Source organism: Oryctolagus cuniculus, chromosome 8 (assembly GCF_964237555.1).
Source record: "Oryctolagus cuniculus chromosome 8, mOryCun1.1, whole genome shotgun sequence".
Taxonomy (NCBI): domain Eukaryota; kingdom Metazoa; phylum Chordata; class Mammalia; order Lagomorpha; family Leporidae; genus Oryctolagus; species Oryctolagus cuniculus.
In genome coordinates, this window is record NC_091439.1 from 124,592,768 (window position 1) to 124,607,857 (window position 15,090).

The 15,090-nt window shown below is 42.1% G+C and overlaps 1 protein-coding gene across 17 annotated transcripts in view; it reads right to left on the reverse strand.

The window, feature by feature from the left end:
- Nucleotides 1–1,573: 1,573 nt before the first annotated feature.
- The window catches only part of LOC103347526 (rho GTPase-activating protein 20-like), a 128,739-nt gene continuing 115,222 nt past the window's right edge, over nt 1,574–15,090 (reverse strand). For 15 of the 17 annotated variants that reach the window (XM_070048192.1, XM_070048190.1, XM_070048185.1 and 12 more), the window contains 6 exons: nt 14,822–15,001; nt 10,879–11,015; nt 9,491–9,652; nt 5,634–5,740; nt 4,648–4,843; nt 1,576–4,307 (listed from right to left, as the gene is read on the reverse strand). In XM_070048192.1, coding sequence (XP_069904293.1) covers nt 4,041–4,307; nt 4,648–4,843; nt 5,634–5,740; nt 9,491–9,652; nt 10,879–11,015; nt 14,822–15,001 — 1,049 coding nt within the window. In that variant the 3' untranslated portion in view covers nt 1,576–4,040. Of the gene's footprint in view, nt 4,308–4,647; nt 4,844–5,633; nt 5,741–9,490; nt 9,653–10,878; nt 11,016–14,821; nt 15,002–15,090 lie in introns of all 17 variants that reach the window. The other 2 variants (XM_070048194.1, XM_070048196.1) reach the window with 2 other exon arrangements.

A 15,090-nucleotide genomic window follows, 5' to 3' on the forward strand; every position in this document is an offset into this window, starting at 1 on the left:
CATATCATGAGTACAAGATGCAAAGACGGAATTCTTTTGGAGCTAAACAAAAGATTTTCTAAATTCATTGCAGATATATTATTTTTATTTGAGTAGCACTAGTCTACCAAACTTTGGAGTTACGATTTGAGGTAGCAAACGTGTGAGGATACAGAAAATGAAAGTCTCGGCAAATTGAGTGCTGATTTGGTGTACGATTGTGAAGCAGTCATGATTCCAGCAGAAGCAAATGGTTGTCTCAGTGTTTGTGCCTCATCAGCAATTTTCTTTCAAGGGAATCTGCCCTTCCAAGGCAGAAACTGAAGATGTCAAGCTAGTTAGGAAACACACATTCAAACATTTGTGAAAAAGAAGCTCTTAATGTCACATTAAAAGATGGGCAGAGAACATAAAATGAAATCCTAAGTAATTCTGCTAACTGAACACATCCAGTGTTCAGAATGCAGAGGTCAAAAGACAGATGTGGGCCCTGGCCAGCTCGGGCTTGGCATTATTTGCCAGTAGACGATTTTGTTCAGTCACCACATCTTACACTGTGCCACACTCCAAGTGAAGTGTGAACTTTCATGTTGAAGGAAAAACAAAACCTATCATAGTACATTTTCCAACAGCAGACCCTTCTCAACATCAGATAACTGGTAATGAAGTTATTCTGAATCCAAATACGATACAAGCACATGAAAGGAGATACATGCAAACATGCATTATGGGAAAATGCTGTGTGAACTTCCTTTTGCTCAAGAAAAAAAGATTCCTATTCTAAATTCTCTTACATGTTTCCTGTTTGTCCTTGGATATCATTTTGAACTGTAATTTTCCTTCCAGAAAATATAAGCACAAGAAAAATAAAGGCAAACGGCATAGTCAGTGTTCCCGTGGAAGCCAAGTCAAGAAAAATATGAAGTCAAAACCATTGCCTTAGTTTGGTAGTCACACTGGTCATTCTCTAGCAAGAGAGTTATTAATGGAGGAGTTCAATTCCAGTTAGGAAAATTATACATTTTGGCAAGTTGGTTTGTAGCAGGCGTTCAAGGCAGTGCAAGGAAGATTCAAGTACATGCTTAGGAACCACACCAATTGTTCTCTTCAGTAACTCAGAAGACAAGGTTCAGAAGGCACGCACAGGCCAATCTGAAACTCGGGCCTAGCCTTTTTGCCAAGTGGAGGGTTTGGGTCAGTCACATTCTTTGACATTGGATCCGATTCTCGTGTTGGTTTTATTGATTCCACTGTGGAAAAATCTAAAGCTGTCTTAGAATATGTTCAGAAAACAGACTCATCTCAGTGTAAGATACAAGTAAAATCAACTCTGAAATCTCAACTTCATGTACTCATAAAGGGGATTTTCCTGAGGTTTCAGAGACCTCATGAAGAAAAGAAAAAGAAAACGTACTGGGGGCAGCCAAAATAGCTCAGTTGGGAGAGTGTTAGACTGAAGAAAAGGAAAATAGATACGATGAGAACCCACTGCACAAATTGAATCATTTTTTAGAATTGTTACTAAAATAAAGAGAACAGATTTCGTGTATTTCACAGCTACAGTTCTAAGAAGAGAATCATAATTCCCCCCTCCCCCTCTCACTCTCTCAACCCCCTCTTTTCTTCCCTACTTTTCCTTTAAGTTTTACAAAGAAAAGCTTTCAGTCCACTCTATAGTCACAGGCTTAATTTATCACTAACCATATATTCAACAAGTAACAAAGTCGGAAGACTACAGTTCCACACAAGTATACACAAGGCCTAAGAAGAGCAATCATATCACAAAGTATCCATTTTATTCCTAAGTATTTTTTGTATTCTACATCACCTGCCACACAGCAGAGAAAATAAATATATTTGTCTTTTAGGGACTGGCTTGTATCATTAGGCTTAATGGTCCCCACTTGTATCCATTTCTATACAAAAGACAGGATTTCATTCTTTTCTTTTTATGGCTGAGGAGTATTCCACAGTGTGTATATACCACATTTTCTTAATTCCATTATCAGTTGATGGATATCTGGGTTGACTCCACATCTTAGCTGTTGTGAATTCAGCTGCAATAAACATGGGGGTACAGATGACACTTCACATGCTGATTTCATTTTCTTTGGGTTCATTCCCAGGAGTGGAATGGATCAGTCATATGGTAGATCTATTTTCAGATTTCTGAGGAATCTCCATACTGTCTTCCATAATGGTTCTACTAGTTTACATTCCCACAAGCAGTGGGTTAGGGTACCTTTTCCCCACATCATCACCAGCATTGATTGCTTTTTGAGTTTTGGATGATAGCCATCTAACTGGGCTGAAGTGAAAAATCATTGTGGCTTTGATTTGCATCTCCCTGCAGACTAGTGATCCTGAGCATCTGTTCACCTGTCTATTGGCCATTTCAATATTTTGAGCAGGAAAATTCCTTTCTAAATTCATTTCAGGTGTTTTATTTTTATTTAAATTCCACTTATATACAAAACATGAGAATTACTTTAAGAGGCGCAAAAAGGATAAGGACAGAAATACTGAAAATCTATCTTGAAAATCAATGATTGAATTTTGCAACTGTGAGACAGTTACAGAATAACTGGATTCAAAACGTTTGTCTTAGGGTAGGTGCCTCGTGGGCAATTTTCTACCAAGGAATTCTATCCTTCCAGGAAAGAAACTGAAGATTTCAAGCACATCGATAACAAGGCGCAAACCTTTTATAAACTATCCTTTGGCGTTAGGTGAAAGGAATTTTAGGGACATTTAAAGGAAGCACGCTCTTGGTACTCTTCAGTAACTCAGATTGCGAGGACAGAAGACGCAGGTGGTCCCTTTACAAGCTCAAGCTTGACTTCTTTTTCCTTTGGAAAGTTCTGGCCAGACACCATACCTTTAATGGGTTCAGACTCCGGTGACAGTGTCATCTTTTCCATTGACGAGAAAACAAAAGTAGTGTTAGTCTATTTTCAGTCACTTTTCAGTATCTGATTGCAGGAGAAGAATTTGTTTGGAATGTAAATATCATTTGCTCCCAATGTGGGTTTCTTTAAGTTCTGAGACATCATCAAACTAAGTATATCGAAGTATGTCTCTGAGAAAATGATGCCCAAGTTGAATACTCATTGTGAATCAAACCAATTCTTGTTTTGAATTGAAAGTTTGAGGTTTAATCCTTGAAATCATTTAAATGAAGAATCTTGTACTTTGGAAAAGTACCCATTAGTTTTCCACAGGGAGCCAAGGATAGAATAACATCATTGACTCATATTGGAGATTGTCTTGCAGTTTCTGAGACATCATGAAGACAAGTTTATGAAAGAACAATTAATGAAAAAATGATTTATAGATGTACTACTTTCTTGAGCAAAACAAATCCCTATCTTTCATTTATTCTAAGGTTTTTATTTTTAACTTTGAGTACTATTTATGTACACAACATACAAAGGTGACACGTTGGTACATGAAGGCACCAAATTTGGAACACTGGCAAGAAGCCTCTATGACATGAGGTCTTTTCTGTTCATCCCTAACACTATTCCCTTTCAAAGGGTTTCAAAGAGCACTGGGACTTGGGATGTGTCAGCTACCACAGAGTACCAAGCCTCGCCGATGCTTCAACAGGAACACACTGATTATATGGGAGAGAGTAATTCAGAAGTGTATGTGGAAATGCATTTCAAAGAATGAACTTGTCTATGCACACACTGTTTCTAGTTGTATCATAAATACCTATAATGAAAAAGTGTGCATTCATCTGAATATGTTTAGCAGCGAAGTCACATACTACTTTAAGTCCACGTTTCCTCAGCACATGAGGCACTCTCATTTGTAAGGGCTACACTTACATTTGGTTAGAAAATGGTTCCATAGACTAGATCAACACACGATCTCTCTGATGCACACATCATTTGCAAGAGTGGCGTGGTAAGTCAAGTACATCATCTTATCTGTGCTTTGGTCTCAGGACACCATAAAACCTCCTGATCTGTGCTACCCTTGTGAAGACAGAGCAGGTGGAGTCATGGGAGGGGTGGCATTACTCTTGGGGTTAGCCCTGAGCTACAGGACATCACTCAAGCTTCTCCTGTGACACCTGGCAGGCTTGCGGTCTGGTTCTTAGCAAAGGAGTGAAATTCTCCCAGAGAACCTGGCACGCTGGCCCTAAGATCCCACCTCAGGGAACTCTCACCTGGGCTGGCAGCACTCTGCCCCGCAGTGGCGATGACTTGCCGGGTACTCTCTCCAATGTTTCTTTTGGATTTCATACAGCTCTTCTTAGACTTCTGGTCAACTGCAAATATTCTGGGATAACTTGCAATCAGAAACTCCACGAGGGAAAGCTGTGACACAAAAGGATGAACATGGGGTGCTCTTTTCCACTTGGCCTATTTAGGAGTCACAAGTCCTATGTGAACCGTGAACATCACAAAAATGTGAAATTCTGGATTCTAACAAAAATTTGCACTTGACGGTAACACATACGAACCAGTTTTATCTCATAAATGACAGTTACACTTCCAAGAATACTATGTAACTTGTCCAAAAACATTTCTCATTAGAAGACCAACATATTTTGTGGCCTAGTTGAATGGCTAATATTTTGATATCACTCGCTTCTTTGGCAAGAATGCAAATCCTGACTTTCACTTTTCCAACACAAACAAACAGGGTACTCATTACCTTTCTCCTTATTTCATCTTCGAGGGCTGGGCTTCTTGAAGTAGATCGCCAGACACACAGAAGGCTCGGGGTGATGCACAAAGCTAACTTTGATGTAGTCATCTGATTGTATGATGCATTACATGAGATTGCATATAATGATGAAAACAAGTGTCTTATGAGAGCTGTGTTAGTTCTGGGCAGATGGGCTAAAAGCCTAAACACAAAAAAATGCAGTCTTATAGCAAGTCATTTTCCTCAGGAATTTGTAGATAAAAAAAAGGAAATACAGTAGTTTTAATGCCATTGACATAATCCAATGAAAATACAGACAAAAGGAGCTGTAAGTCTTAAAAAAAATTCCTATGATTTTTTTGCTGAAATCACAATGTGTTTTCATTTGGGATAACTTCGTAAATATCTAATTGAACACAGGTATATTAAAAACAGATGTTGTGTTACAGAATGTTCTCAGGTGAGAGCTTACTGAGGAAATTCAACAGCAATTAATTGAAAGCATTGCCCTTCTTTGAAAGGTAATAGTACAAGAATGCTGCCTCAAGACAAGAGTCTAAAGCAGTGATGGAACAAACACATCCCGGGCATGAATACATACAAAAGCGCTTGACTGACTTCAATTCTATAAGCACACACAGAGATCTGCACTTAGTTGCTTCTGACAATATGACGGTCAGACCAGTGGTCAACTGTTCTTGTAGCATGTCTCTGACACCAGCGGACTTCCTCCCCACCGATGTCATACATTCAGAATGTGTACAATATCAACAACTCCATAATAACATTTGGGGAGAAATAAGAACTCAATGACAATGGTAGAGTCTACATGTCTTCTGATTCTGGCTGTGGTGTGTGGGACTACAAGAACCCTCTTCACAATGTGCACTCTTCTAGTGGTTCATGCTCGAGAGCAGAAAATCTTTTTCTCAGACTATGTCGGTTGCCTTCTGAGGCATGTCTGGAATGCAGTACCAATTATATAGAATCACCTCTGGATGTCTCTGGCCTCCTCGTCATTCCCTTTATCAAGAACATCCAGCCACTGATCATAGAGGTCGGTTGAAAAGAGAGTGCCAGGAAAGGCTCGAAGACACTCCTTATAGAGATTAAAAAAGAAGTTATATCAATTTGTTGGCAAATATAGACTTGAGAAATTACAAAGAAAACATTTAATTGCAATATTTCATTTAATCTCCGCTTTTTCTCTAGACGTTCAAACTGTGACCTCCATAGAGTTTGGCCTCTAATTCCCACCATTGTGTACATGCAGAAACGGGTGCTTCCATTTCTTCTGACTTACTCTAGAGGTGTACACAGTCTGAGAAGTTTTGGAAGGGAAGAAAAACCTCATCTTATTGTCTCAATCATCTTTTGGAGGGTAGTTATTATGGCATAGTGGATTAATCTGCTGCCAGGGATGCCATCAACTCTTATCAGAGGGTCACTTCAATTCCTGGCTGCTCTACTTCTGATCCAGCACATTGCTAAAGTGCCCAAGAAAGCAGTGGGTAACTGCCCAAGTACTTGGGGCTCTGCCCTACTTCAGAGACCTGAAACAAGTTTTCGGTTCTGGCTTCAGGTTGGCCCAGCCCAACCTGGGCCACTCAGAAAACATGTGGAAGATTGACATCTCTGTATGAGCATGTGTGTGTGTTTGTGTCATTGTAAGCTTATTTATTTATGTAAAAGATGGAGTTGAAACACACACACACAGAGGGAGAGAGGGAGAGAGGGAGAGAGGAGAGAGAGAAAGAAACAGAGAGACCGTGAGGGAAACAGAGACAGAGAGGAATCTTCCATACACGAATTTACTCTGCAAATGTCCACATTGAATCCGGAAGCCAGGAACTCCACCCAGCTCTGCTATGTGAGTGGCAGGGACCACAGAATTTGGGCCATCTTTGGCTGCCTTCCCATGTCCATTCGTGGTAAGTTCAACCAGAACCAAGCAGCTGGGACTCAAATCAGTGCACATACAGGTTGTCTGTGTTGCAGGTAGTAGGTAAATGCACTGCGCTACATTGCCAGACCCATACGTGTCTCTCTCTTTCACTCTGCCATTCAAATATATAAAACAAATCTATATAGTCTTCTTTGCCTATATTTTAGCAAAATAGTACAAACTGACAAATCTGCTTATGGGTCATCCTAAATCATATTATGCACTGTGGACATGTAAACATACATACTTCACATTTTGATTTCAGACTAATCCTTTTAAGTCTTAGCAGCAAAGGTTCCGAACCAAATGAACTAAATATACACACATGTACTCACAGAAAATAGGAAGTAAGGACTGGACATTTTGACTATGTCTGTTCCCTGGGGCAAAATACTCTCCTAATAGCCTCATTCTACTTTCCTTTTCACTAGCTCATTGATCAACTCTTTACAAATATAACCAGAAGATGGTGGGATTTATATTTCCAGTTCATATCCCCTTGCTAGCTTTCTTTCCACTGGTCTCACTATATGGCCCATGACACTTTTCAATAGCAGTGAGTGTAGGAAATGCCTCTCAGTAAGTGTTGTGTTCATAATCCAGACATTGCTCACTCATTCTAGTAGTTCTTGAGTAGTCATTTATGTCATATCCAGTTTGGACTACTGGGGATAGAACAGTGAAGAAAACGGACAAAATCCAAGCCCTCTTATACCCTGACTATGTCACTGGCGTCCAATACTCTCCCACTGTAGTTACAGCCTTTGACTGTTTCCCAAGGAGTATGTCCAGTATGTGTGGAGCTCTGAATGATGGGGAAGTCTGGGATGGCTCAGGAGCAGCTTTGTCTGCTGGGTACTTACTTCCATGCACGTGGGGTATGTGTCCTCTCTTGGCTTTCCCTGTGCTGCAGGATGACTAGACGGGGCATGTTGTGGAAGTCACACTGTGAGCCAAGGAGATCATGTGAAGACGATTTGCTGTTGCACCTCTGCTTCTAGGGAGCTCAATGGCAAATCCAACTCCATGACTGTATTTATGTTTAGCCTGGACCAACTCTCCAGGTGATTCCCATGGTATTTATCAAAAATCAGACTCCAAAGTCCTCAGAGGGGTAACCACTATATCTTGTTGAAAAATGACATCAACTTCATGTACAACAGAAACAACACAAACATGTGACTGTCTAACCTAGTGTATATTTTTATGATCTGAGTGATGTACGTGTGGGCCCGGAAGTCATTACAGAAGTGTAACCATTTAACATGTGGCCAAGCATTGATGGAGGGTAAGGAAAGAGCAAGTGTACTGAGCGTTTCAAAGAATGTAAGGATATTTTTTGTAGTGATTACGGCATTGCCAGATTTTTGTTTCACAGCTGCTGAAATGACCAACAATTCAATTTTCCCTTACAGAAATGTACCTGGATACTTGTGATTTTACCATACAATTTTGAAATACATGTGTATTTTGCATCACCTTGGATTTTAGAATTCTTTGCTCAGGGATGGCACTGTTTCGCAGCAGGTTAACGCCTTGGCCTGAAGTGCCAGAATCCCATATGGTATGGGTGCCGGTTCAAGGCCCAGCTGCTCCTCTTCCGGCCAGGTTCTCTGCTATGGCCTGGGAAAGCAGTGGAAGATGGCCCAAGTCCTTGGGCCCCTGCACCCACGTGGGAGACCCAGAGGAGGCTCCTGGCTCCTGGCTTCAGATCGCTGCAGCTCTGGCCATTGCGGCCAATTGGGGAGTGAACCATCGCATGGAGGACTTCTCTCTCTCTCTCTCTCTGCCTCTCCTCTCTCTGTAATTCTGACTTTCAAATAAATAAAAAAAGAGAATTCTGTGCTCAATGGGCAGAGGCACAGAGAGCGAGACACACATGCACATACACGCACACTGTTCATGAATGAGGAAGAGAGACAGAGAGAGATCCTACATAAATGAATGGCTGCAATATCCAGTTCAGACCCTGGTTGAAGCCAAGAGCATCATCCTTGCCTCTCACATGGGAGGCAAGAACCTCAGTACCTTGGCCATCTTCCACTGCCTTCCCAGATGCATTAACAGGATGCTGGATCAGCAGCACAGCAGCCAGGACTTGAATTGGGGCTCTGATATACGACGCCAGCATTCCAACCCCCAGCATACCCTGCTATGCCAAACACAGGCCCAACATTTTAAAACTTCTAACCTAGCTTTGCCTGCTGCAACACTTTCAAAGTCAGATTCACAAGCTGAGCTTTGTGCTGGGGCTCGTTACTATGTAACTATAACTAGGAGTATTGGCTTAAGTACAATGGAAATGAACATAAGATGCCAACAGTAGTCAAAATGAAGGCAGCTCCAAATAGCAGAGTCCTGACACCACGTGTGAAGCAAAGGCATAAGAGACAGGGGAAAGAATGGCAATGAAAAGAATGGAATTTTCTTGGCATTTGTATGTATTTTTAATTCACTTTAAGAGCAATGTTTGCTTATTGTGGAAAACACCTAGAATGGTTTTCAAAATTTCAAATAAAGTTTCTTTGGGAAACTCTGATGTCATTAGGAAGACACTGTCAAATCTGGCAAATGCAGGAGATTTGTACTGGCCAAAATTCTATATGAATAACCAGGGTTTATTTGGAAGATGCTTGGGCAATTATAACTATGCTAGCATAATTCTACATGGAGCATTCAGATGAGGACAGCAAGCATGGAGTCTGAAGACTGGGAAAGCTATCTAACAAGCAGAGTCTGTCCAATGAAGGGAGTAGCTGCCTACAACCTGGAGTTTCTGATGTGTTTTTCAGTTTCTCAGACGCTTAACTGATTAGGCCTACTGCTCTTCTTGAGATGTCACGAGGAATGAAACCCATCACACAGCTTCCATATTGTGCATAGATGATGCCAGAATCCCCCTACCTTTAACAGTGTTGCTAACACAAGTGGCGATTCATTGCCCCAGTCGCCTCTATCTCCTGTGTTAAATCTTTCCTTTAGGGCTATAAATGACTTTATGTCACCAACTTTTTGAAAAATATTCTCTGTCTTTGGCCCTTTCTGCTTGATAATACGAATCACTTCCTGTGGAAAAGAAAAAGGAAAACTAATTAAAGGACATTTCATATCCACAAGCCCAGAACAAAAGCTAGCCCCCTGTAGAGAAGAGTATGGGAACTGACACAGCAGCAGCTGAAGTGAGGGAAGAAAATTTTGTTCAGTGTCTCTAAATATATGTTCAACCCATCCATCTGATCTGTGTCCACCCACTAAATTGTTTTGAATGCTGGCTTTAACCTAGTTTCCTTTTCAAGGAATGAAACTTGTACACCAAACTTCTCTGCTTCAAGCTTTTAGTGAATCACTCTCTCCTGTTTTACCATGCTGTTCTCATTATTTCCTAGTACTGATGGCCTTTCCCAACTAGGAAAATCTCGTTGCCACACTTGTTGCCAAACTTGTTGACTTTCATGTCCTTCTGCCTCATCTTCATGCCAAGAGGGGAACAGGAGTGTCACAGTCAGGTATCTCCAGGAATCTGTCATCTATTAGGTCCCTTACTTTTCATGAGACCTTGGGCATAGGACATCACCTTACTCATGCTTTCCTTTTATCCATGAATGATGTCACAGTGATGAGGATCCTAGCAACTCCTTCAACTTGTGAATGCTGCAAGGGCTGGGGCACCATCTAGCATGGAACTAACTTGATACATTCCTCCCCACCTCGCAAAAAATGCCCTACATCTAGCATAGTGTATGTAGATGTGCTGGACAATCAATGTGCCAACTCTTAAATGCCCTCCTGGGAAATAACATAGGCCACGTTCTGTGGCTTTCCTCTGACACATTCTCTTATGATAGAAGGATACATAAATGGCAGGTGATCCATCTAATCATCTGAAATACAAACCACGCCCACAGTGAGGGACGTTGAGTTCTAAGTTTGAGTCATCTAGACAAAAAGGAAATGAAGGAACACTTCAAGGAAGAGGCTAAAAGGGGAACATGGGGGGATGTCGACTCCAAGAGATTCAGAAACATTCCTTTTGCTGTGTGTGAGCAGGTGACTGGGTAACATCGCTGAAACCAGCAGAATAAACGGAACGGTTCTTTCTCCTGTTGCCTTTGAAGTAAGACCACGATAACTGAGCTGACTGTTCTTCTTTGAGGTCACATTAAGAAGGCATGTCAGCCAAAGCCAGGGACTGACAAATGATGGCCTCATTTGAAACACTTTTGGATGATGACACCAAGCCCTCAGAACGCTCACTCCTGAGGAGGGCTTCAGAAGATCAAAATGATACCTACCCAGAGTGTGAGGGTCAGGTCCTCAACACCAGACACTCTCAGGAGTGTTGGCACCGAAATAGCAGGAGGGGAGTCCTGGGGCAGGTCATTATGGCTTCTGGTAATGCCCCAGCAAGACAGACAGTTTGTGGGAAAGCCTGAGGAGAAAGTGAGACCATTAGCTGTAGAGGATCATTGACAGATTCTGTTTCCACCCTTTCCATTTGACAGGTGACTGTTTCCAGCCTTAGAAAAGACAGAAACTGATCCATTTGTGGTGTACAAGAGCTTACGATCTGAAATTGGCTAGTACCATCCACGTGACGTTCATGAACTTTTCTTCCCAATTTCCTATAAGCTGGCAGTTAGAATCAGGTGTTTAGCCTAATTGTTAAGATGCCCTAGGCTCATATCAGAGCATCTGGACCTGATGTCCATCTTTGGCTCCCAATTCCAGCTTCTTGCAAATGCAGGCCCTCTGAGGCAGTATGCATGGCTAACAAATTTGGGTTCCTACCTCTCACAAGCACAACATGGAATAAGTTCCCAAATTCCAGCTCTAGTCCTGCCTGTCACAAAGGAGACATGATGTAAATACCAGATTCCGGTTCTGTCCCTGGCCCATGGCCACGGCTGACATTTAGGGAGTGAATCAGAGGATAGGAAACTCAACTCAACTCTTCTCTTCTTTTCTCTCTCTCTCTCTCCTTCTCTTGTGCATGTGTGTGATGGTCTCTCAAATCAAACAATCAATTCATCAACCAGAAATGAAATATAAAGACTTGAGGAAGCTGCTCAGGTTCAATTCTGGCAGTGCTACCTACAGTTTTTGCTTTTTATTTTTTTGCATAATGAGACACCTCACATTGAGTTATACACATCCTCTTAAGTTTACCCAGTGGAGTCAGGTGTCAGAACTCATTTGAAAAGCAAAAAAATACAGTTGACATTCAAACTAAGTGGAGTCTCATAATCTACTTCATGCTAAGTCACCTTTCCCTATGAGATTTCCTGTTTGGTAGTCTGAATGCCCAACCACCAGCAACTCACTCCCATCAAAGAGATCTGCACTTCATGACACAAGCTCCCTGATATCACTCAACCAGCCTCTACCTCCCTCACTCTTCAGGGTTACAAAGCTTAACCTGTTCCCCAGGTGATTTGATTTCACCTTCTTCACTTGGTTCCCAAATGAGTGGCAGGATCCCGTGGGGCCTTGTTCCTTGTGCCACCCTGCCAAGCTATACAGCCTATATTTTAGCTACCCATCAAGCTCTGCCAACTGAACGCTGAAGAGGAATTTTCCACAGAAAAGAGGATCACCAAGGAAAACATGAGTTTGGAGTATCTACTGCTCAGCTGTGCACGTTTTCTTAAGAAGGCACCTAAACTTTTCTTCTTAAATGACCGATTTATGCTGAATATCATAAAAGGCACCAGAGGAGTCAAGGTGCAGTGTGATAGACAGATGGGTGAAGTTGCCAAAAACAATCTGGTTTTGTTTTTTTGTTTTTTTTTGTTTTTTTTTTTTTTAAGATTAATTTTGACAGAATTACAGAGAGAGGTAGAGACAGAGAAAGGACTTCCATCCACTGGTTCACTCCCCAGATGGCCACAACGGCTAGAGCTATGCTGACCCGAAGCCAGGAGCCAGGAGCTTTTTCTGGGTCTCCCACATGGGTGCAGGGGCCCAAGGACTTGGGTCATCTTCTTCTGCTTTCCCAGGCCATAGCACAGAGCTGGATCGGAAGAGGAGCAGCCGGGACAAGAACTGGTGCCCATATGGGACAGCTGCGCTTCAGGCCAGGGCTTTAACCCGCTGTGCCACAGCACCGGCCCCCTCCCCAAATATCATTCATCAGCCATCTTCTTGGCATTTCTGGGCCCCTGAATGCATCACCATCAGACAAACAAGGGAGGGCAATCCTCATGGTGCTATATCACTGAGGAAGCCAGGATAGGCTCCAAGATGTGCCACTTCATCAGCCAGTCCAGTTACTCAATTCTTTGGACTTTCCTTTGACTCAACTTGTTTAAGAATGATGCTATCTACACCTCATTGCACTAATATAATGTATTACTCAGCATGGCACACAACTCATCACAACCGTGAAGAGAATTACTTTCTTCTGTAATCATTTACAATCAAATGGTGTAAGGGATCCCACACATCAGTTTCCTCACCCTAAAGTAAACTTTATCTCCATTCTCTTTCTGGTTAGTTAGTACTCTCCAGATAGCATGCAGTCACAAAGTAATCCAACACCAAGCATTCAAAATTCCACCTTTTAAAAGGAGACAAGAAAAAAGCAAATGCCATCTCAAATGCAGGAGGCTGCTCATACATACTACCATATCCAACTCTTTGTTTAAAACAGGCAAGAATACATGGTTTAACTCGTGCGCAACCTGGTACACCTAGGACTCACCTGATTTCATTATTTAAAAATCTATTGGGACATAATCCACTACTTAGTTGTCACACAGCTAAGCAATGAAGCATCATGCTCCATACCTTGATATGAATCTATACATTCAGAACATATGGGAACAGAGAGAGATGAGTGCCATTACAATCTTTCTCAAACAAAAATACTTTCGGTGCTTAGCTGAGGCTTTCATAAGGTACATTATTTACTGAGAGCGCATGCTGCTTCTGTGACCAATGGAAACAGCAGCCATTTTCCATGAGACACGTTGCATAATTCAACAAGCTCACTTCAAAAACACTGAGCCTTTCTGACACTCCTGGCGATACTTCTGGTGGTGGCATTCTCTTGCCCAAATGGGGGTTGTGGATGTTTACAAAGTTCAGATTCACAATCTTGCATAGGAGCAACATTTATAGAATATTGCTATATGCTCAAAATTACGACCAAAAACACATTTATAAGCTATATAAATCACAGAATATCCTCACAAGAAAAGTACGAACACCATTCACAGTGGAAATCATTATATTCTTGCCACAATATTTCCCACCTTACTAAAAACTGTTCTTCAGAGAAAGGTCTCTCAAAAGAATATTGACAAGTAGGGAGAGACTGGAAAGCAAAAAGCTGAAACATCCCTGATCGTAACTGTTCAGTCCATGTCTGGTCTAGATATGCATCTGAAGCCAGGAGGAAGTCAGCATGCTGTGGGCATAATGAAGAGATCAATTCAGGAAGCAACCCCCTAGCCACTTCAGCCCAAGCCAGAAGAGATCCAAATTCAATGCCACAGTTTCTCACCATCCTGGAGATCTTCCATATAAGGTAAGTCTAAGGCATGCAGTACATTGATTACTTCCTGCTCTCACTCCAGGTTCAGGGTTACCCTCTGGAATGCTTAGTCTTCATTTCCAGGCCTTCACACATGATGCTCTTCATTGTAAAGATTTATTTGTAATACAGAATAACACACAGAGAAAGACATCTTTCATCACTTTGTTTTTTTCCCAAATGGCCACAACAACCAGGGACAGGGCTGGAGATTAGAACTCCACCTGGGTCTCCCACATGCGAGACAAAGGACCCAGGTATTTGGGTCATTTTCTGCTTCCTTCCCGGGCACATTCTGATAAAGCCAGCGAGCTTCATCCGAACTGGGAGAGCCAGGACTCAAGCCAATGCTCTGATGTGGATTGCAGGATGCAGCTTAACCCACTGTACCATGATGCCAGGCCACAAGAAACTTCTCTCTACAGACACATAAGTTTGTGCATGCATTATTTTATGGAGCAAATGCTCAGGGTATCCAGAGGAGACAAAAGTTCTAATGTAGAAGAACCACCACAATCCTCCTGGAAGTGAGATGGGTTCTGACTTTGAACAGTTTCTCTAAGCCTGGTTCTTGGTGAGTACTGGGTCCCTGTACTTATGCACACCTCCTCCCTCATGGAGAACAGCTCTCTGTCATGAATTTTTTTCTCAGGAATGCATGGATGAGCAGAGAGCAGAACCCTGCTGGAAATTAGACTTACCGCACCGGCGCTGCCTTTTAGCCGTGTGCCTGGGCTTCAACACGAACTGGATCCCTCCATCAGACAAGATCTCCAGAACGGGATCCTCCATGCTCAGGGCGGAGGTGGACTTCCCCGGTTCCTGATTATGAAAGGCAGCTCGATGGTAGCTTGCTTGGATAGCATATGGACACTCATGCCCTAGGCAGAGAAAAATCTCAATACACATCAGGCTGATGGTGACAGGTATGATCAAACATGCCTTGTTGTCAGTGTGGGTACAGCACCGG